Source organism: Pelecanus crispus, chromosome 5, assembly GCF_030463565.1.
Source record: "Pelecanus crispus isolate bPelCri1 chromosome 5, bPelCri1.pri, whole genome shotgun sequence".
NCBI classification, from domain to species: Eukaryota; Metazoa; Chordata; class Aves; order Pelecaniformes; family Pelecanidae; genus Pelecanus; species Pelecanus crispus.
Genome location: NC_134647.1, coordinates 71,079,231 through 71,104,128, shown reverse-complemented (window position 1 = coordinate 71,104,128; position 24,898 = coordinate 71,079,231). Strand labels below are relative to the sequence as shown.

The 24,898-nt window shown below is 42.0% G+C and overlaps 1 protein-coding gene across 3 annotated transcripts in view; it reads left to right on the top strand.

The window, feature by feature from the left end:
- MAST2 (microtubule associated serine/threonine kinase 2) overlaps window positions 1-24,418 on the top strand; it is a 194,452-nt gene extending 170,034 nt beyond the window's left edge. For all 3 annotated transcript variants that reach the window (XM_075710859.1, XM_075710860.1, XM_075710861.1), the window contains 15 exons: window positions 113-321; window positions 1,708-1,846; window positions 2,269-2,401; window positions 4,286-4,451; window positions 5,497-5,598; window positions 7,213-7,335; window positions 9,587-9,696; window positions 12,162-12,316; window positions 13,034-13,338; window positions 16,059-16,274; window positions 18,087-18,313; window positions 19,834-19,956; window positions 20,986-21,122; window positions 21,353-21,540; window positions 22,237-24,418. In XM_075710859.1, coding sequence (XP_075566974.1) covers window positions 113-321; window positions 1,708-1,846; window positions 2,269-2,401; window positions 4,286-4,451; window positions 5,497-5,598; window positions 7,213-7,335; window positions 9,587-9,696; window positions 12,162-12,316; window positions 13,034-13,338; window positions 16,059-16,274; window positions 18,087-18,313; window positions 19,834-19,956; window positions 20,986-21,122; window positions 21,353-21,540; window positions 22,237-24,311 — 4,408 coding nt within the window. In that variant the 3' untranslated portion in view covers window positions 24,312-24,418. The remainder of the gene's footprint in view (window positions 1-112; window positions 322-1,707; window positions 1,847-2,268; window positions 2,402-4,285; window positions 4,452-5,496; window positions 5,599-7,212; window positions 7,336-9,586; window positions 9,697-12,161; window positions 12,317-13,033; window positions 13,339-16,058; window positions 16,275-18,086; window positions 18,314-19,833; window positions 19,957-20,985; window positions 21,123-21,352; window positions 21,541-22,236) is intronic.
- Window positions 24,419-24,898: the final 480 nt, after the last annotated feature.

The window sequence follows — 24,898 nt, the reverse complement described above, 5'->3', positions numbered from 1 at the left end:
CAGATAGGTCTGTCAGGATCCATCCAAAACAGTTACCATCACTGTTTTTAAAAAAAACCAAAACAGTTTGAACTGAAAATGGAATTTTTCCCCTTGGTGTGTGGTTTTCTAGAGCGGTGTATTTGGTGCGACACAAGACCACCCGTCAACGTTTTGCCATGAAGAAGATCAACAAACAGAACCTAATTTTGAGAAATCAGATCCAGCAGGCTTTTGTGGAGAGAGATATCTTGACATTTGCTGAGAACCCCTTTGTGGTCAGCATGTTCTGCTCCTTTGAGACCAAGCGCCACCTGTGCATGGTTATGGAGTATGTGGAAGGTATGGCTGTCGTTATCTACACCTGTAAAGGGACCTTAGATAGGATGGATGTGTAGTGTGTATGCGGTGTGTCTTTTCATAAAGGATGACGTTTCAGAGTGATTAATACAATGTGTACTTTTGGGTGTAAGACTGGTCAATGCGCTGCTCTGAACACAAAAACCAGGAAGACCAGCTCATGTGTGTGCTAGTCCTTTCCTCATGGAAAGTGAGCTCAGTCAGCCCTGCTGTCGCAGGGGAGGTTGTGATGCCCTTTTAGGGAGGAGTGTATAGACTGCTTGGGCTGAGCTGGAGAAATGAGTCATTCTACCGCTAGTACAGTTTAGCGTAAGGAGATACTCCATTTGTGAATCCCTGTGACTAATACAACATGACTGCGGTGGAGCTGAGGAAACGTAAAGCCACATGTAGAAAACTGCTGGGGTCAGAAGTCAGCATGAACTTTCCAGTCCTTGTTGGAAAGAGATCCTCCCACTCTCCTATGGGATGGCATGGCTAGATCCATAGCACGTTTACTTGGCACTACAGTTAGAAAAAGAAAGTTAAGAAACATCAACAAGCAACACAGTCTTTGTTCTTTAGCAGCCTTTTTTTAAAATACAGTGCTATTTCATGCTGGGTTTTTTTTGTTTGCTTTGCTTATTCCTTGGAATATAATTTGATTTTATTTTATCACTGTATCTTATTGTAAGCAATGTATTTCCACTGGTGGATAGGATTAATTTCTTATGCCTGGCTTGCTTGGCTGAATGTTTATGAGAAATAAGCTTGTAGTTACTGTATCAGTGCTCTTTCAGGTAAATGAGTGGAATGAAAACAGATGTATTGACATAAATTTTAATATTAATTCCTATGTGCAAGTAGAGATGAAGGTCGAATGAAATGTGTGGCCAATATTCCTTAAGAAGTTTGAATCAGGGGCCCACAGACTTATTTTCATGACTACCACTGTGTCCAAAGGCATGGCTGCCTCTCTATGTGTAGGGAGAGCCAGTTAGTAGTTGTAGAGGTGTTTACTTACTATTTTAAGAAGCTTGTATATCAGAAGTAGTACATGTCTCAGTGGTGGAAAGCAAAGAAATTTATAGAGAGGCCAAACAGTCATGAACTGCTCTTTCTTCAAGGCTTGCTTACAGTTTGGAAACGGCATCTGTGCAGTCCTTGAGCAAGCATGCCCAACATACATGGATCTCCATTTTTCTACGAGCTTAATATTTATTTGAAGCTCAAGACAGAGTGTAGAGGAAGCTTTAGAATTCAGGCTAACAGGGTTGAGAGAGACAGTCTTTAGGAAACTTACTCTAATCTAGTATTGTAGACTCGTAGCTGTTCGTTCTTACTGATATTTGCCATTTCACTGTGCCACATTTGCAACTTTTTTTCTAGGAGGTGATTGTGCTACGCTTCTCAAGAACATTGGTGCCCTACCTGTTGATATGGCGAGGATGTATTTTGCTGAGACTGTTCTGGCGTTGGAGTACCTACATAATTATGGGATTGTTCACCGTGACCTAAAACCTGATAAGTAAGTCTTTAGGTCTTCAGAAGCTGGAGGGAGACCACCAGTTCCTCAGGGCTTTCTCCATAGGCAAGAGGACATGGGGGCTAGAGACGGTAGAGATCTTCAGTGGCATCTGACATGTAGGAGATTTTACAGAGTCTCTTGCTACAGATGTAGAACCAGATAGACACTGAGGAAGGGTGGGAAGAAGGTCTTATCTCAAAGCTGTTGCTACGCTGATGAAATTATGGCACAAGGTAGTCTGATTTCTAGTTGCCTTGGCGGCTCTGTGATATTCAGTTGCTAAGAGGTTCCTTCCAGTTGTTTGATGGGGATGTAACACTGAGAACTTGCTTAGAATTATCTTGTGTTCTTTTTTTTTTAAATTGCTTTTGGGAAACAATTAATTGAATGTTGGATTATTTTGCTTATTCTCTTTTTTCTAGTCTCCTGATAACTTCCATGGGTCACATTAAACTAACAGACTTTGGACTGTCTAAAATTGGGTTGATGAGTCTTACAACTAATCTTTATGAGGGACACATTGAGAAGGATACCAGGGAATTCCTGGACAAGCAGGTAAGCTGAAAAATTTTGTCTTTTGATATGAGATCAGATGCAGGATTCTGTCTCGGGATAGAATAGGAGTTTGTAGCACTCCTCTGCCTCGATGCTGTGCTATGCGTTGTAGAATGGGAGGAAAAGATACAACTCCATTCTAGTGTTTGTGCATAAATTGGTATTGTTTGTTATTTCAACTTCTTGTTTTGGAGTGATGCACTTCAGCTCTTAGTTTAGGATATTGAAAGTGTGGCCCAGGCAGCACTGCAGGTGTGAACAGAAGTTGGTTTAGGGATGTAACATGGATTTTCCTGGAAGGTTGTTCCACAGTCTCCCCCTTCTGGTGCTTAGAAAGTTCATGGCAAGTTCCTATACGTTTCTTCTTGTAATTTTGTCTGATGGCTTACACATTGATTTTGATCCCCATGATATTTACTAAGGGTCATTTTTCTCCTTAGCCTTCATTTCGCTAGGCTTAACCAGCTAACTTCTTCTAGATATCAAGATAGATTTTCCTTTGATGAATGAATAGCTCTTCCATGCACCTCTTTCAGCTCGAGTTGATATTTCCTGGGCATAGTTGACAGGAACTGTACTGTTCTGGATGCAGGCTCATCAGTGCCTTGTATAATGTGATTAAAAAATGCTTCTCTCTTCTGAAAATACCTAGGATGGCAGCTGAGTTTTCTTTTTTAGCTGTGCCAAGTGTTAATTCATTATCATCCTGTGGTATTGTCTTCCTTTGCTTCTGAGTAATGATGTTTTTTCTAGCAGGAACTCTCTTTGGTCACTAGATCATGGTCTTTGCAGTGTTACATTTTTTAGAACTTGTTGTGGTTTAACCCGGCAGGCAGCTAAACACCACACAGCTGTTCGCTCACTCTCCCCCTCCCCAGTGGGATGCGGGAGAGAATAGAAGTAAAATTCATGGGTTGAGATAAAGACAGTTTAATAGAACCGAAAAGGAAGGGATAATAATAATAATAATACACAAAACAAGTGATGCATAGTGCAATTGCTCACCACCCGCCAACGATGCCCAGCCAGTCCCTGAGCAGCGATTGCTGCCCCCTGGCCAAGTCCCCCCAGGTTATATACTGAGCATGATGCCATATGGTATGGAATAGCCCTTTGGCCAGTTTGGATCAACTATCTTAGCTGTAACCCCTTCTAGTTTGTTGTGCACCTGGCAGAGCATGGGAAGCTGAAAAGTCCTTGACTAGTGTAAGCAGTACCTAGCAACAACTAAAACATCCGTGTGTTATCAAGGTTATTCTCAAACTAAATCCAAAACACAGCACTACGCCAGCTACTAGGAAGAAAATTAACTCTATCCCAGCTGAAACCAGGAGACAACTGTTTTGTTATTGTTTTTGCTTCTAAGCCCGAGGCAACCCAGATCTTCCAGTGTGGTTTCCTTAGCCATTGTCTGTGCCAGCTGTACCTCCCAAGTTTAAATGCTGAAGTATGTAATCATGCTGTGCTGCTAACTCTGCATCTGTGAAACTAAATTCTGCTAGCACAGAGTTGTGAGAGGTTTGTCAAAACTCAGTTCCTGATAGCTGTAGCTGTACCAGTAGACATCTATCAAGCAGACAGACCTATACACACAGAATATGCATTTTTCCCATATGCTTTACTATATGTGCACCAAAGAACTACTTAGCTGCCATGTCCCCACTATGTACATTTCATAGTATGTGATATCATTTCTGTGCAGGTAATGTGTTCCTCAAATATAGACTCTTGCTCCACAGTTCACAGCATAGAGCGGTTAGTGGCAAAACATTAATAACTTCCTTGTAAAGCTCTGAGGGGGGAAAGAAAAAAAAGACAAAAATAAGCTTTGATGTGAATTTGGCAATTCGTAGGTTTATTGCTTTCTTGTGTGTTTCTCTCGAGGTCTGTGGGACCCCGGAATACATTGCACCAGAAGTGATCCTGCGCCAGGGCTATGGGAAGCCTGTGGACTGGTGGGCCATGGGAGTTATCCTGTACGAGTTTCTAGTCGGCTGCGTTCCTTTCTTTGGGGACACACCTGAAGAGCTGTTTGGACAAGTGATCAGTGGTATGTTTCTGTTCTGGTTCTGAAGGGGTTTCGAAGTGTGCTGTGAAGTAAAACCTTGAAAATATTGAGGATCCACAGTTTAGTCAGGAAAGACTAGGTATAAAATAATGGGGTTTAATTTTAAAGTATTTATCTTTCTGTGTCAAACTAGCATCCATCTGATTCCAGCTATGAAAGTTGGTGAGTTGCTTAACATCTTGGTAGATAGTTCTGTCCTTGTGCATAGTGTGGGAGTCACGCAAATCCTCGTGCGATTGGTGAAAAATATTTGGGGATTTTTCTGTTCTGTCTTTTAATTTAAATGATGGGGAATATGAAAGGAGCAGCCACCAACTGTTCTAATTCAGTCTGATTTTTGTTATTGCTTCTGTAGCTACAAATGTCAGTCAATTAGTAATTGTTGTATAAATAAAATAAAAAGAAAATTCTAAGCAAGACACATTGAAGCTGTTGTACTCGGTACCTTCATGTCTTGCGGCTTTTTAAACCTATCTCCTGCCTGGAGTTGGACAAATGATTGCTTTGTGTTCTCTCAGTGAATATGCCAGTGAAAACATTTCCTATTGGGAATGCTTTCTGAAACAGTAAATTTTTAACACACTTGGCAAATGTCCTTTGTAAAAAGCAAATTTCAGCAAAGAACTAAATATGATGCATGAAATTGTTACCTGTGAATTGTTCTCTCTGTTCCAAGTATAACAAGCGTGGAATGTGCAGGCATGAGATACAGCTGCAGTATTGTCAGTGTCATTGTTTATGGATTGTCATGGAAGTCCCATTTCATACTTTATTAATAGAGTTCTTAATGCTTTTTTTTCTCCACAAGCACTGCTTGGATTGACAGCAGCTTTAGCTGACACTGAATTTTATGCATTTTGGAAAATGTCAATGCTTGAATTATATTAACTATGCAAGCTGCTGAATTCAAGGTGTTTACGATTCCGGGGCAGTACTGAACACTGCGTTTTACAGTATAGGAATGTGAATGGTTATTCAAATTGGTCGTAAAGCTTGTAGAAAATGTCAAGTCTCTTTTTGTCCCCAGATGAAATTGCCTGGCCAGAAGGTGATGATGCACTGCCACCAGATGCCCAAGACCTCATTTCTAAGCTTCTCCGCCAAAATCCTCTGGAAAGAATGGGAACAGGTAGGAACCTTGTGTGTAGGAAAGTACTAGCCAGAAGCAGGAAACGAAGCTACCTTGCCAGTGGTGCACACCCACCCATGTTGAAAAATGCTTATCTAGAGCTGGGAAACAGTTTATACTGGGTTCAGTGAATCCTGGGTGATGAAGCTCTGAGAATTAGTGTAGATTGTACATGAGTCAGGCAGATATGACTGTCTTGTTTGGGAAACAAGAAAGGAACACTGTCAGCTTGGCAACATAACTTCTCAAATTTGTGCTGTTCCATTGAAGGCTTGAGGGTTGTGTCTCTGTTTGAACAGTGTATAATCAGATTTCTTTGAAGTTCTCTTTGACTAGGGGCTTAATCCCCTACATGGATGTGAACTCCTGGGTGTAATAAAATAAATGAGAACTTTCCCATTCCCAGAGGCCTGGACCGTAGAATTCTCCAAACCTACAACAAAGCCTCTTTGGCAAAGTCAGGTGCCTATGTCAATCTTTCTGTGTTATAATATCGGATTTAAAATTTTACAAGTCAACACTTCTCATTTCCTGATAGTAAATAACCATAAATAATCTCTAGCTATGTTCTTGTTTTAAAATAATTTATGCAACACTGTGGCTTCATGGCACAGGTTGTCTGTTTCATTGATTTGATTTATTTGATTTAATTTTGGATTTGCAATTGGAAACTACACTTTAAGGACAAAATAAAAACTTACATATAACAATTCCAAAAGGCACATGTATTCAGCAAACTTAACATATGTGCACACAAGGGTGATGAATAGATCATGAATTAATAATGATATCAGATGGTTTTCACATGTTCTTCTTTACTTCAAATCCATGTACTTGAAAGATGTTGCTGTCATGGAAAAGATGTAGAGTTTCTTGCCTTATAAAATGAGTTGATGGACTGATTTTTTTGATTTCTTACATACCTGTAATGCTGAGACTGCTGTTCCACTTGGCATCTCATAGTGCCTCTGGCACTCAACAAACCTTTTATCTCTTTTCCTCTGCTATTCTCTTTTTTAAAAAGACAGTAGCATCTCTTATGAATATTAATTTCATTTGAAAAAAAAATGCATACACTAGTAGACAGATAATCCTTAGTTTTTCCTTCTGGGTACCCAAGCTTCTGAGGTTAATAACAAAAGATACTAATTCAGGAAGATTTGTAAGCCCCTGCCTTGTTTTAAGCACATGGATGAGTTTATTCAAGAGAACGGAGCCACACTCATGCTAAGTACCTTTCTGAGTTTGCTCTCTTTATTTAGCTATGATCAAGATGGTATTTAGAGTTTGGAAATTTTAAATTAAGATGTTAATTAGTTCTTAATCTTGCAACTTGCTGTGGAATGTAACAGCAGATGCTGTCTTGCAGCCTGTTTAGTCATGTGTTGTCATTAAACAGGAAGAGGAGGTGGGAAGGAGGAAATCTTGTTCAGATTTTATCCTGCATCACCACTTTGGTAAACAGATAAGTTGTTTCTCAAAATTCCTGGAAAAATGTGTGACTTAAATGTACTTGGGGTACATTCTCTTAGGCTCTTGATATTTTTAGGGTTTGGTTTTCTTGTTATGCAAATGCTGAAAGAAATACTCTGCAATAAAAGGTACTTATTTCAGGTAGTGCCTTTGAAGTGAAACAGCATCGGTTCTTTAAAGATTTGGACTGGAATGGATTACTTCGGCAGAAAGCTGAATTCATCCCACAGTTGGAATCTGAGGATGACACAAGCTATTTTGACAGTAAGACTAAAGATTCAGCCTAAATGGCATCATACTTTTGGTGCATATTTCATTTTTGAAATTGTTAGAGATAAGTCATTGTTAGAAATTGAATAAAATGCTTGATGGAAATTGCTTTAAAAAGTTTCTGTTGAATGCCAACTAAGGTTTCTTTGAAAGCAAATGAATTTTAAATGAAAAAATGCTGCTGCTGAAGTCAGTTGGCCTTTCACTGGTGCCTGTGGTCCTGCCAGCCATGGCTCTGCAGTGAGAGGTGCTGCAGGTGTTATGCTGGGTTTATTACAGTACTTACAAAGCATTTGATATATCCAACTTCCATTAGTCTTTGAATAATATTGTCTTTCCGTAGTGACTGTTTTCAGCCAATGAATGTTTCTTTAAAAAAACCCAAACAAAACCTGAACCTCGAAGACAAGTATGTAGGGAAAATTCTTCAGAGATTTAAAGTAACTTAGATTATTTTCACTGCAAGGGTATCACTTTTTTTTTAGTATTGTTAACTCTAATGAGATATGAAGTGCTTGTCTGGTGTGTATAAATGTCTGGGAACTGCCGTGGTATCAGTGCTATGTAAGATTCCTGGTATTTCCAGATAAGCGCCAGACAGAGTCGGTGCTCTTGGGAGAGAAGGGAGGAGCGTCATGTGAGGGATGGAGAGGTCTCCGTCCCCAGAGCCTCTGCTCCTTAGCTTTTCTCATTTGACTTGGCGAGCTGAGCAGGTGGAAAGGGCTTGGGCTTGTCACTGGTCAGGGGGGTCTTTCCCCCGACTCCAGCTGCAGCACAGGATGATACTGGGCTATTTCAGTTTCCTGAGCTATGGAAATTTCTGCCCTCCTTCAATGGAATCTCTTCCATCCTTCTCCCAGGGCCATGGGACTCACTGGCTCCGTATGAAGCACATTTTTGCTCTGCTCCCACGCTTTACTCAGGGCGAAGGGAAGGAGAGAGCAGCCTGCCTCCAGCCCCTTGGCTGCCACGCTGCAAAAGCAGAGATCCTATTTAGATAATGCTCTCCCAGTTTGGAGAAGTGGCTTTTAGGGTAGAGGCTGGATGGAGAGGTAGGATGGAGAGAGATTGAGAAATCTCCACGTACTTGCTGCAGAGGGCAATTTGAGTCAAGCTGTGCAGAGGGGGCTGAGGTGTGTTTTGCATGTATTGTGTTTATATTGGTACAACATACATGTAGAAACCAGGGTGGCGGTGTGTTCCCCCTGCTCATTGGACTTATTGGACATTGAACTTGAGCTCTGGTCACTGAATTGGGTCAGTGATTGGGAGAGGCTCAGCACAGCAGCCGTGAGCGGATCCTGGTGGGTAAAAGTGCCACGTTATGTTCAGTGGTGCAAATCACTGGGTCTGTCAAGTAGGAATGATGGCAAACTCCCCAAGTGCCCAGGCATGCTCAGCAGGTTATCAGGGTGACTTTGATGTGAGTCCTTTTCAAAGGCTGGAATTCTCACATCAGGAAATATCTCACATAGACGCTGATAAGAGTTGGCATTACTGTTATAAACCCTAACGCAGAAAATTTTGGAATTTACAAAAGTAGCTTTCTGGCTGATACAGTGCAACAAATTTGGCTCAGCATAGCTATCTGCTTTCTGTAGCCAAACTTATTAATGCCTGCCCTGCAAAATCCAATGTGGCTGGCTTAGAAATCCAGTGCTGCAAATCTCAAAGCACAAAATCTCTTTGGAAGCAGTTTAGATTTTTGCATTAAAAAAATAGCTTTGCATATTGGCTGCTTGCCCATTTTCTTTCACGAAATCTAATCCTTTTTCTAGTTATAGGAGGGAGAAGAGGAAATGTTTTTTTGGGGTAAATATTTTTACTTTTTAAAGAAGGTTTGTATGTATGTATGAAGGACAAATTTTGTAAAATCATAAAACTGTTTATTGGAAATTGGGACAGTGAATTGTTTCTGTGTTTCCTTCCATATGATTGTTTGCCGTAAGGAAGAAATATCCCTACCATGAAGGGTCTGCAAAATTAGACACCTGCTGAGTATCAGCTGCTTTTAGAATATAATATAGCTGATGTTATAAGATAAATTCAGTAGGAAGGAGGTATTCCTCACTGCTGATTGTACAGAATGAGCAAAACTGGCTGGGTATGTTTCAGCATTAAGGAAAATACCCTGCATGGTGTATGAACGCTCAAAGTTCTTTGTAAGTAGACAAGTAGAAATGCTTGAGGTGTGAGAGTTATCAACATTCCCACACTAATGAAATGTGCCACGTCTTGTTCACAGCCCGTTCAGAACGGTACCAACACCTGGATTCGGAAGAAGAGGAGGACACTAATGATGATGATCACGTGGAAATTCGGCAGTTTTCCTCATGCTCGCCGAGGTTCAGCAAGGTAGGAGCATGCTAGCTTGTTGAAAGAAAAAATACAGACAGGAACACAGTTTCTTTGTTTCATATGGGGTAGATTTTAATCATGCAGATGATATGTGGGAGTTGCATGGTGTTTAGTATTCACTGAGGAAAGAAAAGACTGTGTACATTGTTTATTCTCTGTCAGTTTGTGGCCTGTTAGAAGGTGAGTGCAAGAATAATTTGAGAATGAGATCTTGTATTTCTTAATGTTTCACTAATATTCAGGGTACTGTGGAGTTCTCTCCTGCATCTGATACAGTTTGATGTTTTTACTAGTGACTTGGATGCTGGCATAGGGAGTGTCCAAAGCTTATTTGCTTTGAACAGTGTCATTTTGAAAGGGTCTTCCAGTAGATGACAAGATGGTATGAGGAGGAAAATTGATTCTGACATTTTGGAATAATGGTCTAATATCAAAGGGATCCCATGCAGTAAGAGCACAGGTGAAGTTTACACCTCTGCTGTTCATGGTCCCAAATACAGCCTGAGGAACAAAAGGTGACAGTTTCAAAGAGAAGGATCTGGGCATATATGAGTTAGATGGGCCGAATTATTGAAGCAAAAAGGCAGTTACCATACTGGGCGAGCACGAATATTTTCTGCAAGGCAAATGAAGAAATCCCTTCTATCTGCTTAGCAGTGGGAAGGCCTTAGCTGGGGTATTCTGTTCTGTTCTGGGCACTGTTCCTTAAAATAAACATGGACCAGTGAAAGAGAGTCCAGAAGAAAGCAACAAGAATGACCCGAGTTCCACAAAACATAAAACCTAATGGGTTTCCAAGTACATAACTGCTAGAAGGAAAGGATACATCGGTCTTCCTGTTCTACCCAGAACTGACATGAAATCATGGGCACAAAGAAGGTATAGGATAGATGATAAGAAAAGGTTTCCAGTGTTGGACAATGATTAAGCCCTGGCATGGGTTGCCTGGGGAATTTGTAGAATTGCCATCACTGGCGGCTTTTAAGAATAGGTTGGAGAAACATCTGTCAGGTGATTACAAGAGAGCTGGTTCTGCTTTGAGGTGGGGAAATGGACAGGAAACCCTGAAGAGGTCCCCTCTAGCCATGCTTTCTGGATTCCATGTGCCTTACTCGGGTCTGTGCAGGTCTCGTATTCTTACTCAGGTGATCTGAAATAAAAAGCTGGAATTATGGATGTTACAAAGTAGTACAACGCCACTGTTAGCGTGGATAAAACAAAGTAGGTTTGGGGAGGGGCAAAAGGGAGAAGAAATGCTGTTTTGAGGTCAGCCTGCTCTATGAGCACTATTTCCCTCTTCTTGATGAGATGGGAGTAGGAATTTTACTTACAGCCTCTGAAAGATGTTTCAGATTTCCACTTCTGAAGTCAGTTTTGAAGCACCAGTTTGTTCTTCTTTGTCCTCAGCCTGGCTACAGTGGCTTAAGTAACAGTTACCATTAATTTTATGGAGTTGCTCCTGATTTGCATCACCAAAAGTATGTTTAAAATTGGACCTGAGGATTAGTTGGAGTTTTGAAAAAGTTCTCATGAGTACGTAAGGGTTTCTTTTTTCTGCCTTTTCTCACCATGAGTATTATTCATCTGTTAGACTGAAGCTTTTCTTTAGGGTTCAGTGTTTTTGCCACAAAGAGAAAAAGTTCACTTTTAATGAATTTATTTTAAGACCTGGAAAATTATACAGCATTTGTAATGTGGGAGGCATAAAAGGCTCATTATATTTTGAAATTCTTGTCTGACAATTCAGCCATATGATTTATTAATAGTTATCTTGTTGATGCTCTGAATTTTTAATAACATTATTTTCATTAATCTCTTCTTATGTAAATTAGGTCCACAGTCAAGTGTAGTTTTAAAAGGATGGATTTTTTTTGCTTAATCATTTAATTATTTAAAGACGGCTGTAAAACCAAGAAAGGCACTTTCATTAAGCTGTCAGCATTATAGTAGATTCCTTGAGGAGGGCAGGACTTTTTTGTTCTGAAATAAGCTTGGGGCAATGCTGATAGACTGATGATAATGAAATGGGGTCATGAGTGTGATGCCTATCACTGAATTGAATTTGTGTAGTAAGATTTCAAGATCCAGATGCCAGCCTTCAAGACTTGTGAAGCCTGCTTTAGCATATCTCTTCTTAGATTTGAGAATTGTCGAGGACAAAAATCAAGTAATTTCAAAAAGTCTTAGTATTTCTATGGTATGCTGGGCTGTTTTCAGAGAAGAGGTGTTGGATGCTGTTGTAGAAAAGCATGTTTCATGTTTCTGAAGCTTGGTTTTTCCCTTTCCTCCCTGGCACACTTTGAGCGTGTAATATCTGCACTGCATTATTTAGTCAAAGAATATTTCCAAGTTCATGCTTTTGGGCGATATCTTTCATTTTGAGAAGAGATTATGCCCCTTGATCAGAAAAGGCCACAGAGCTTTTGTTTTCTCTGTACAGAAGGATCTTTTCTTATATGCAGGTGTACAGCAGCATGGAACGCCTTTCCATCCATGAAGAGAGGAAGACTCCACCACCAACTAAACGGAGTCTGAGTGAAGAAAAAGATGACCGGCTGGACAGCCTTGGTGGCTTAAAGAGTCGAGACCGCAGCTGGGTGATTGGGTCTCCTGAAATGTAAGTTCTGTAGAGCTAAGTCTTTTGGTTTCTTGTAGCATCTGAGAAAGACCAACCTGTGCCAAAACTTTCTATAACGAGTGTTAGGTCAGGAATGCTTCATATGATGTATTTCCACAGGTGGAGCCTGAAGAGTGGAATAAATAGTGGAAAATGAATGTGTAGAAGTGATATAGGCCTTAAATGTATCTAATTAAGTACTAACATCTCCTAAATTTCTAGCTAATACTTTAAATGAAGTTAAAAGGATTCTAACCTTAAGTAAAGCTTTCATTTGGGGAAAGGCTAGTTATGTCGGAGATGTATTAACAGCAGTTTTTTCTTAAACATCAGTGAATTCAAAGTCTGGTATTGCCAGACTTTTACTATTTGTCACAAATTAGAGAAACCATTAGGAAAGTCCAAAGTTTCTGAAGTTCAGAATATCCAAAAAAATCTTGTGTTCTAATAAAAATGTCAGTAAAATATATGAATGCCCAGAATTTGGTTTTATTCATTCCTTTCTTAGAAGCTTAACCACAGAATATATTGGAAATCTAGACTCAGGTGATGCCCCAAGCCTTTGCTGTTTTAAATCCTAATGATGTAGCTCGGTCTCCTAGCTTCATCTTAAATTGTCTTCAGATGTGTGAGTTGTGTCTGTGTGCTGTTTTCTCTCTTTAAAGTTCATTATCCCCCTAACTCAACTGAGGGGCTCTGTCTGGTTTTCTCTCTTAGCTTGCGTAAGCGCTTGTCTATGTCTGAATCCTCACACACGGAGAGCGACTCCAGTCCACCCTTGACGGTCCGCCGACGCTGCTCAGGGCTTCTTGATATGCCCCGTTTTGCCATCTCCGCCGAGGACGAGGGAACTGTTCTCAAAAGGCCGCAGTCCGAGGGGATGCTCTTATCTGCTGTGCAGTCACGGGAGGGGCTGCCGGTGCCCATTCCAGAACAGCCTGTGGAGCAGGAGCTGCAGCTGGAAGGGGATGCCGGACCCACCACCCCCTCCACGGCCGTCAGCAGCGCCTCAACGCTGACAGGTACGTGCTTGGTGTGATGGTGTCGTGGTCCCCAGGAAAGCCATCTTAGCTTGCAGACGTTAACTCTGTAAAACTGTGGGTTTGGATGTCGAGTGATGTGAATGTCTCGAATGTCTCATGCTAAGTGGTTATTTTAGTATAGTTTTGTGGATGTGCTTGCCTTTAAAATATCATCAGTGGTTTATCTCTTCAAAATTACATCTTTTATTTCAGACTTCTCACTTCAAATTGATTAAGGTCTTCCCATGCTTGAGACCCATATGATCTATGCCTACTTACAACCACTGGATGCCTACCTGAGGCAGTGTTATTTTAAGCATTAGTCAGAGCACATCACTGCTGAGTGGGGCTGGAGAATATGGGTGTCAGCCATACTAACAGATCCCTGCCTCCTATGGTTTTATTTATCCAAAAAGTTTGGAGTAGAGACTTGAAATTTGCTGGGGGAGTGGGGTTTGTGTCAGGGACATGCTACTTGCTGTCTCAGCCAAATATCCCCAAATTTAGCCAAGTTGCAGGCTTAAAAAAGTGCAGCCTAGGTTTAGTAGAGTGAGTCTTAGAAGTCAGTGTTTGACTTCTCAAAAGCTTTGTCTGTCCCGTGGCCATTCTCCAGCACTGGGCTGAGCAGGTCCTTCCCTGCGATGGTGCCCTGGGCTGCTGCGGTGCAGGGCTGGATGCTGGGTGCTGCAGTGTCCCCAGCTCCTGCTCCACTGGAAGGCAGAGGGCGAAGCTGCCTGTTTCTGAGTACAGAGGAAGCCAGAGCTGGGAAATGGTGGGAAGTAGTAAGGAGGAAAAAAAGGAAATTTAGCCCAGTGGAAGAGAGCAGGGAAGTTGAATTGAAGGTTGGCAAGATAATATTTGAGAAGGCAGGCATATTTAGGGGAAAAACTAGACTGTAGTGTTGAAGAAGAAGGACTAACTGGGTAAGAAAATAAGAAACAAGTTGCTGGGGGAAACTGGGAGCAAGCAGGCAAAGCAATTGTGGATGCATTGAGGATGGAAAGGAGAGGAAAGGGGTACTGAGCAAGGAGTCAGAGTGGCAGCAAGACTGGACAAGGACAGAGTGAAGGGCACTGGGCGGATGTGGTGGTGGCTTGATAGCAGAAGGTGGAAATGCCTTAGAGGAAATTTGCCTCCAGACCACAGTAAAGCCAAAGATCCCCACATCTCATTATTCCTCTTCTGCAATGCAGTCTGTGAAATTTCCTCCAAAATTGTCCCTCTGTGTCCCTCTATGGCTCATCGTCCCGGAAGAGGCCCGGTGCTGCCATCATGTGCTCCATTAACCCATGGGAAACGGTGTAGGAGTGAAGGAAGCTACCACATACTTGGGTGACACAGGTGCCGTAATGGAACCTTAGTTTCTCGGTTTCATACTAAAAGCCTAGAAACATGCTATTGGAGATTGCAGGAACACTTTCACTGCAAATTTGAGTATCTACAAGTTGAAATAGGCAAAAAAGAAGCTTCCCTGGGGAGCCTGCTCCCCTGAGCCTAAGGCATTAGAGCAGTCTTTAATCCAGCGCATGGCATTCAGGGATACCGTTGCTTCAGTGGCCCCAGCCTGCAAAATTAAGTCAGAGGCAGGGGATTGCAAGAAACGAATTTCATTCCTGTCACTGTCTCAGAGTGCTCCTGTAATGCATATTGCAGCCTTTTCACATGCAGCCTCTACTTCTGGGTTCCTCTTTGTCTGGGAGCCTTATTTGAAACTCTGTGGCTGTTAAATGTTGAACTGGCATCTGGTACTGAGGTCTATGGGAATGGTGCTTTGAATTTTTATTTTCATGGTACTTCCTGCTTTACTTAGTATGCAGAGCAGTCGTGCCCACTTAAATAACGATGGTCAATGTTTTGTTCTGTCCTCATTGTTCAAAATGCGGCCCTTAGGCTTTATTTATTGCACGCAGCTTAAAATTTGCTTTTGAAGACAGAATGATTAATTTCTCTTGTGGACTTGCTGTGATGCTCACCACTTTCGCTTCTGAGCACCTTGTAAATTCTAATTAATGTATTTTCACAGGGCCCCTTTAAGTTATCAGATGGGGAACTGAGGTACCAAGCTTGAGTACAGCACCCCCAGCACCCAGCATCTGCTATTGCTGCATGCCCAGTCTGATTTTCAAGATTATATATATATTTTTCATATATATTATATATTTTATATGTAATTATAGCAGCTAAGTAATTCATGACTAAATTGCAACGGTGCACAGAAGGGGGCAAATTAGGGTTGTCTTTGCAATCCGCATTTTTACTTTCCCTGACTTTAGTGCCTTAGTATTTTCTTAAAGTAGATTTTTTATGTGCAACTCCAGTAGAACCTGGTTCTTCTGTTACAGGCAGTTTTAACTTAAAGATTGACAGTTCTTGCTGGTTGTAAAAATGGAGCACTTTCCATAAACCTGTTTTCATCTGTGAACGATCCCATTGAAATGGCTTGCCTGCAGAACTGCACGCAGCTTTAGGATTTGTGTAGCTGCTACTGAGCAACGTGATTTCATTAGCGAGCTTTTCCAACAGAACAGAAGCCGCTAATTTTCTGTATTCAGAATAACACCATTTCTGTAAATAAAAATTCAAGCCCTGGGGTTTCTTCTTAGGAAAATTTACTCTTGGACTTCATGTAAACATGACTTTGATTTAATGTATTTTGCCTGTAGGGGAATAGACTGTTAGGAATTCCCTGTGGTTCTAATCTGTTTTAATTTAAACTGTAGCTGGGAGCACTGCAGATTTCTCTGATCCACGCGCTCGCACTAATAGCAATGAAGGCCCAGACCTTACCACTCCAAAAGCCATCAGCGATTTGGCAGTGCGGCGGGCACGACACAGGTTGCTCTCTGGGGAATCAGGGGAGAAACGTACCTCAAGACCTGTCAATAAAGTGATTAAATCAGCATCCGCTACTGCCTTGTCTCTCCTGATTCCCTCAGGTAAGAAATGCCTTGGGTGAGGCATTGTCAGAATCTGCAAGCACTAAACAAAAGGTCTGCAGACAGAGCCTCCCCCTTCGCTCTCCTGGAATAACGCCCTCGCTGGCAGGAGGGGAGAGATCTAACTTTTACAATCGGTTTAATATTTACTACTCGGCAGGATAATGAATGCTGCTTTGCCACAGACAGGAGCATTGTGTGTGTGGTCTGACTGCAGCTTCTGCAAATGGCAGCTGGGCCTTATTCTTTCCCTAGTTTTGTTTAAATTGGCTCCTAGCTGGTCTCTAGACAATGGTGCAGCAAGGAAGTATATAGAGATGGAATGATTTTAACCCTCAAGGTACTATTTTTGGGGGGTTACGTGCTAACTATGGTGTTGTTCGGGAACTGTATGTGTCTGGTGCATTCATGCACTGGGAAGTTTCAGTAACTCCAGATAACTTGGTTGAGATTGGGTGTTCAGGAATTCAGTAGTGTAAGTAACTCATCAAGCAAGTTAACGCAGAATAGCCTACCTTGTTGGCCCGGCTCTGTCTCCAAGCAGAGCCAGACCTTGACAATTCCTAATGCCAGGTGGTAACTTCCAGTGAGCAGCCCAACCATGCCGAGCTATGACAGACCGGTTCAGCAGGAGGCTCTCCCCGCAAGGACTTTGTCCCTCTTTCCAGAGAATAAGTCCTTGCTGTATTTCCAGGGCTGTACCTGTTCCTGCCTAGATGGGAGCAGGAAATCGCAGCTGGGCCACGAGTGCCAATGCAGCAGAGCCTGCTGGCGGAGCAATGCCCGCCTGCCCCTCTCAGCCGGGGAGCTGGAGGCAGGTGTGCAACCGCTTCTTGGCACCATCGTGGTGATGCACGTTACATTTCTTGTGGTTTGGGCATTGGTTGCTTTCAAACTACAAACTCCCTCGTGAAAAATCTCTAAAATGTGTATTTAATCACCCAGCAAAGGTTCCTCCACAGCTGCTCTCATCTGCCAGGTAAATATGTGCTGGGCAATTCAGCAGGTATTTCTTAATGGATTAGGGATTACCTTTTACAGCTGCATTTAATATTCCTGCTCTTTGGGTTTATTTTACTGATGTTGACCAGCTTCACTTTAAAATGAGAGTTCTGTATTTGCTTTGTATTTTTAAAAGTGGATGTTGTTCCACTAGCAAGCAGAATCAGATAGTTTAGCCAATAGCCCAGCCAGCCCACGGCTGTTTGTTTGGGAAATGCACTCTAAAATACACTTGTGATGTTGTTTTTCAGTAGCAAAGTCCCTGCAGTAGCTAATTTTTTAGGGTTAAATGTTTTTGCCCCTGTGAATTTAAAACACTACCAAAACTACCTAGATGCAGTTGTTGTCTGATTGCCTATTGATGTTTTTGTGTTAATACTGATTTTGATTTATCTCAGCACCAACATGTAACTTGCACCAAGATCTAGAGACTATCTGATCTTTTGGAGGAGGATAATATATCATAACCTTGAAATGGGGTGTTCCGGGATTGTGCCTAGAGCAAATGCTTGTGACGGGTTGTAAATCCCTGAAAGAGAAGAAGTAAACACTGTGACCCAACCATAATCCTAGGCGAGCAAGTGCTGCTGTATTAAATACACACCTCCAAATGTGTCTTTTGGAAACTCTGCTGATTTTTGTATTTCGAAGCATGAATTAGTTGAAGCTGCAGGCAAACCCAGCTCTGGTGAAGACCACCAGCTTTAAGAGCATTGGGAGAGAAGGTTTCCTAGCTGTTCTCTAACAAAAAATTTCTCTTTTGGAGGCCTGTTTTCCTAATTTTTGCACACCTTTGTGTCATCACTGTAGATCACCACACGTGTTCTCCATTGGCCAGTCCAATGTCACCTCATTCTCTATCCTCCAACCCATCTTCGAGGGACTCCTCACCCAGCCGCGACTTTTCTCCTGCTATCGCAAACCTGAAACCACCAATCATCATCCATCGGGCTGGAAAGAAATACGGTTTCACTCTCCGTGCCATTCGCGTCTATATGGGTGACAGTGATATCTACACTGTGCATCACATGGTCTGGGTATGTCTCTGCTTTTCTAAAAAGAGTACCCTTGGGGCCAGAAATGCATTTAGCAAAGGTTATGGGATTTAGCTTTATAAATTGTATTTTGCCACCCTGTTTTCTCTCTCCTTATTCGGACCCAAAGTTATCTTTTTGGGGTGGGGGAAACCCTTTAAAATTAACAAATAAATAAATGCGTACGTACCTAACAGCACTTTGGGTTTTCCCTGTAGCAGTTTTCAAGCTCATCACAGAACCACAGCAACCTTTCTTTCGTTCTTTCTTCCCTGGTTACATGAATCCACCTTCTTTCACCTGTAGCACATACTTTGAAGCATGTTTCTGTGTACATACCCTCTTACTCTTTATTGGGGTTGTTGCATGAGGGTCAGTTGTAGCTAATTTATTCCAACCTGTGTTAGTGATTATAACCTGCTTCTGATCGGTTCAGTCTGCTGGGGCTTTTCAAGCAGTTGCTAGGAATTGATTACAAGCCTTAAAGCATAACTGCTGCTATGCTGATTGCCTAGGGATTTAGCTCTTGGCTTAGCTGTGTGCTATGCTAAAAGGCCCGGTTTCCATGCCTGTATCTCTTCCTTCCCATTACTTCTGGTACTTGATCTCTTTTTTGTTAACGTATATGGCTTCTAGGAATGATCCATTCCCTGAAGCACTTTGAACTGTGTAGTTAGGGAGAATGGAGTCAGGGTAAAGGTGGTTCATTCTTTTCCTTGTATCTCTGTGTTCATTAGACAATTTGGACTTCATATGCTTTGGTCATTATTTAACACTCATTCTTACCTAGAAAAATAATCTGGAGCTGCATTTTTCCGTTGCTTCTCTCTGCTTTCCTTGAAAAATGCTGAGTTTACCAAGATACTGATTTGTAGCCTTTTCTGGCTAGAGGGAGAGTTGCAGTATTCTCAAGCATATCTGTCTCCTCCCTGTGAAGGAGGCTTACCTCTCTGTACAGTGGTGGGAAAAGGCAGTGTGTTCATGGGGGAAAAGATCTGATGTTGGATAGGTTAATAAAGGATGGAAGGTGGAAAAAGAAACTCTGTTTGGGTTGAGATGCAATATAGGCACCCTAAACACACGGCTCAGAGTCTTATTTAAAAGTCTGTTGGCCGCCTTGGGTTCCAGCATTTACATGGAAGGATGCTGGATTTGGGATGGCAAAGAAATTGGGAAAGATTGAATGCTTGTCTGGAAATCAAGAGTATCTAGTTAACATTCCTGAGTGCTGAAAATTTTTGGAAGTGTGTTAAGCCTTTTGCTTTGGGAGGAGGTGGTCTCTTGATCAGCTTAACCATCCTGGCTGCCTGCCTTGGATCGGCAGAAGACTGGCAGGATGCTGGGGGAGGAGTGGAAGAGTGCAGCCTTTTGTGCTTGGCTGTGCCAGTCAGTGGCTTCTTTCACCATTCGTTGAAGCAGCTGATGCTGGCTGCAGCAAGAGACGAGACGGACAGGCTTTTGAGTCTGATCCGGCCAGCGATCTTGTACGTTTCTCAAATCAGTCATCCCCTTCTCGTTGCCAGCATGTGGAAGAAGGCGGTCCAGCGAACGAAGCAGGTCTGCGTGAAGGGGATCTGATAACCCATGTCAACGGGGAGCCGGTCCATGGACTGGTGCACACAGAAGTGGTGGAGCTGATTCTGAAGGTAGGGACTCAGCACTGTTACATTTTGGAAAATATGGGCCAGCTTGTTTAAAATGCCGCAGGTATCTAATTGGCAGTGTCTGAAACACAAGTATGTACACAGCACCTGGTCCTTGTTTTGCAAAAACTCATCGCTGCAGCTTGATCCCTAAATCTCCAAAATTTCTGCATGTAATGTAAGCTGAACTCGGATATTTTGTGTGAGAAATAAGGACCTGTCAGATACATTTTTATCAGCAGTAGAGACAAAGGTTAATAAGATTTAAGTATACCTTTCCTCAAACATCACTTTAAGAAACAAATACCTTAAAAATTTTTCAAATTGCTTTTATTTTTTGCCTTTAGGCTGTGCTAATGTTATTAGCTCTTAATACTGCTTTCTCAAGGATTATTCCTAGTGGTATTTAAAAGCAGCTTTGTAATGGTCCATCTTAAAATTATCCAGTTAAATGACTTGTGTTTTGATATCTCCTCTGAGCTGAATCCATTCATGGAAATAAACCCCAAAATTTTGGACCGTTCCAAGAGACAGAAGTCTTTGGGATTGCAAATAGAGGAGCAATCAGGATTATTATATATTTTTTTAAGATGAGCGAGACAAGCCATGCTCTGTGTTGGAGATCCATCATGATAGATGCCTGATATGCTCACATCTGCCATCAGTCAGAGCCCTGGGAATAGGATTGGTGACAGAACATCACTTTGCTCAAGTTTCCAAGTATTACAAGTATTAAATTGAGGCAGTTGGGATCTCAATGGGAGAGGTCAGATGCTGTGTTCTATCTGCTCTGGGAAGCTTTACCTACCAGCTGGGGTCTGAGCTAATCATTTGTGAAAGCCTGACTAAAGAGGGCTCTCTCTCAGCAATTCCTTAATAAATGATAGGTAGAAACGCAAAGGGGGAAATGGAGTTTGACAAAGGATTACAAAATGGCAGGCAGCAATAAACTAGCAGCCTACCTGCTTAGCCTGCAGATCTGCTTCAAATAGCCACGTTTTAAGCAATGTCTCTGTGTCTTGTTTCTGACAGAGTGGAAATAAAGTGTCTATCTCCACCACGCCATTTGAGAACACATCCATCAAAGTTGGTCCAGCTCGAAAAGCCAGCTACAAATCTAAGATGGCTCGTAGGAACAAGAAGAGCAAAACTAAGGATGGTCAGGAAAGGTTCGTTTTGATGTTTCTCTGTGAAAATTAAATGGTAACCAAGATAATGTAAGAGAGATCTTGTCAAATCGATTTGCAGATAATGTATATCAGCAGGTACGTCCTTTAGTTCTTCTTTTCTTTTTGTTTTCTTTTTCTCTTTAACTGTGCTATAAAATTGACTGAAATACGCCAATAAAGGTAAATAAATCATTTGGGCTTGTAAACAACTTTTGAATGCTCTTCCACAGTAAGAAGAAGAGTTCTTTGTTGAGGAAGATCACTAAACAAGCATCGCTACTTCACACCAGCCGGAGTTTATCTTCACTAAACCGCTCTCTGTCTTCTGGAGAAAGTGTGCCTGGCTCTCCAACTCACAATCTGTCTCCTCGGTCACCAACGCAGAGTTACAGATCAACTCCTGAGTCTGTACACTCAGGTAAAAAAAGAAACGAAACAAAACAAACCCCCCCCAAAATCCACACAAACAGAAAAAAACCTTGGAGAATATTTTTGCTTATTGATTAATTTTTGAAGTGAAATACACAGCAGGAGATAGTAGGTCTGCTGTGAAGTAAAATGACAGCTGTGATGTCGATTACCTTAAGGATGGATGTATTCTCATTCATTGATTCATTTAAAAACGAAAATCCATACATCTTTTTAAGAATGCATTTGCTGTACTACAGCATCCTTTCACTTTGATGTAAATTTGTATTGTAAGTTGCAATGTTTTTGTAGCAGTTTGACACATTTTCTATATTAGTTCAGAGAAAAGGAATCAAAACAGTGTGGCAAAGTCATATTTGAAAATTGAATCAGCTGATGGAATAAAGAGATTTGCATCTTGAGAATAGCAATGAAACACATGGTTTATCTGCTCAGAGGTTTTTTTCAGAAAAAAAACCATTCTGATAGCAGAGTGTTTCTTACTATATTCTGGTGTTGTGTGACGAAGATGTGAATTTTTCATCAGAAGCCATGCAATATTACCTTGTAATATTACTGCAGTGCCTTGTGGTAACATGGCATTTTGTCTTCACTTTGCATGTCTTATTTTCAATAACTTGTTTTAATGGCCAAATATATATTAATCTTCTTAGTGGTTTTTTTTTTTCCCCCCCTCTCTTTTAAGTTGGTGGCAATTCTTCCCAGAGCAGCTCTCCCAGTTCCAGTGTTCCCAATTCTCCAGCCAGCTCTGGACACATCCGACCCAGCTCTCTGCATGGACTAGCACCAAAGCTTCAAAGGCAGTACAGATCTCCAAGGCGAAAATCTGCGGGAAACATCCCTCTGTCACCACTAGCTCACACTCCGTCACCAACCCCACAGTCCACATCACCGCAGCGCTCCCCATCTCCTTTACCAGGACACTCAGTTGGCAGCTCCAGTATTATTCAGTCTTTTCCAGTAAAACTACACTCCTCTCCACCACTGGTGAGACAAATTTCTCGCCCCAAAAGTGCTGAGCCCCCTAGGTCTCCTTTGCTAAAGAGAGTGCAGTCGGCCGAGAAACTGGCTGCCTCGCTGTCCTCTTCTGAGAAGAAGCTGGCTTCCTCACGTAAGCATAGCTTGGATATCTCTCACTCTGAATTTAAGAAGGAGATGCTGCAGAGGGATCCTAGTCTCCAGAGCTTACAAGAATCTGTGAATGAAATAACAGGTGGCAAACTTGGGCTAGCAGAAAAAGGGATGTTGCAGAAGCCGGGTTCACGGAAGTTGGGTGCTATTCGACAGGACAGGGTGGAGAGGAGGGAGTCTCTTCAAAAGCAAGAGGCCATCAGAGAAGTAGATTCTTCTGAAGATGAGACGGATGATGGTTCAGAAGATAGTCAGGATGGGAGAAGACTGGACAAGCCCCCTGACAGTGGAGACCAAGGCTCAGATTCTTTTAATGAGGATAAGTTTTCATCTAAATTGGAAAGCAAGGATAGTATTGAAGATGATGCCTTTCTACCTGAAGATCCAAAAGGTACAGAAGATTTGCAGAAGGGAAATAATCAACAAGCCAAGCCTGTTTCAGAGCCACTGCAAATCGGTGTGCACCCTTCCTCATCAGAGGTCCTCCCAAGAACTTCTCCAGAAAAATTAGCTAGTTCAGAAAAGCCATTCCTAAGATCAGAAACAACTGCAAAGCAACATAAATTGCTGGAAGACAAAACTTTTGAGTGTTTTGGTCCAAAAGACAAGTCTTCTGAAGCAATCAAAGACCTAGGGAGAACTACAAGTACTCAAAAAACAATAGCTCGCATAGAACATATACAGTGCCCATCTATCAAACTCCTGGAACTTGAAGAAGGTGACTCTTCAGGGGCCTCGTGTGGTAAGCTTGACCTGAAAGTCCCTCTGCTAACAGAAAGCAGTCAGAAAAAACAGGATTCCAAACCTCTGCTGGCACTTTCTTCGTGGTGCACGGCAAGTGTGAGCACTCCTCTCTCGGTAAGCCCCGTGGATCGCAGTGAGAAGGATCACAAGGAGACACTTCAGCCTGCGGAACAGCACAGCACCTCATTTCTGTCTCCTGGAAGCACGAGTGCAATGTCCCAAAAAAGTCCTAGTACTGAAAAGCAACCCAGCTCATCCCAGGCAGAGTGTGCTGCAACCGCCAGCAAAACGAGCCCAGCAGGTCCTGTATCCTCCGCGCTCCTCGTCCCCGGTGCTATCGAAAGAGCTCTCTCTGTGTCTCAGTTAGTGCCGCTAGCTCAGAGCGTGTTAGGCCCTTTCAAGCTCAGTATGTCTGGTTCCGGAGAGGTGGAAAAGAGAAAGGATTTCCCCCATTTGGGTGCCTCCTGTAAAGAAGAGAGAGATTCGAAACAAAAAAGGCAGGAAACTTCACAAGCAGGAGTGTGTCAAGAGAAAGCCAAACTATCTAGCACAGACAGTCTGACCACAAGGAGCGGACCCTGCGCAGAGTCGTTAAACTCAGCAAAGCCCTGGGAGGCAACGTGTCCCGCGGTGGCAAAAAAGGAGGCAACTTTTTGCAGTGCTAAAGCATCTGAAGTGTTGGGAGGTAGCTGTAAAATCACTCCATCCAGAGAGCTGTCTCACACTGTTGGACCAGCAGCTCTGAGAGCCTCTCCTCTGCCAGATGGCAGCACGAGGCCCTGTAAAGAAGGGACTCTCGTGCAAACCAAAAGCAAAGAGGTTGGAAATCAGTTAAAAATACAAGACTTTCCCCTGTCACATGATGGTGCTGTAAAGAAAACATAGCAGCATCCCTGGTACATGTGGACTGGAGCATTCTACATTCAAAATAGAGACTGCATGTTTGAATTTTGTAATATACACTAATATAAAATAGAACTTGTGTACATCTATTTTTGGGAGGGTTTTTTTCATACTGTTTTTTGTGTTTTTTCATCCTTGCTATTCTATTTTTGTACACAGTAATGCTTGCTGTTTGAGGTCTCTTTAGAACAGGGTATCTTTAAAGCAGGGCTTAAGAAACAGTTTGATTTTTTTTTTTTTTTTTTTTTAACTTCCAGACCTTTTATTTTGCCTGAGTTTAGGGCCTGTTTTGCTTTTCCCTCTAATCCTGCATTTATTTGAGATCCCAAAAATTCTGAGTACAAAAAAGGCAGCTTACTTTTAAATTTCTACTTTTCAACCTTCTCTTTGAAATGCCATTGAAATTCACAAATTTCAAGTTTTTTCTTTGAATTTACAATCTGACGTCCTTTGACAAGGAGAAGAAACTGCTCTCTTGTCCGCAAGTTATTCTGGAACTACAAACCGTCTTCGGTGCAAGTAAGACCTCTTTGTCACCGTGTGCATTCACAGTCCTGCACGCGTCCTTA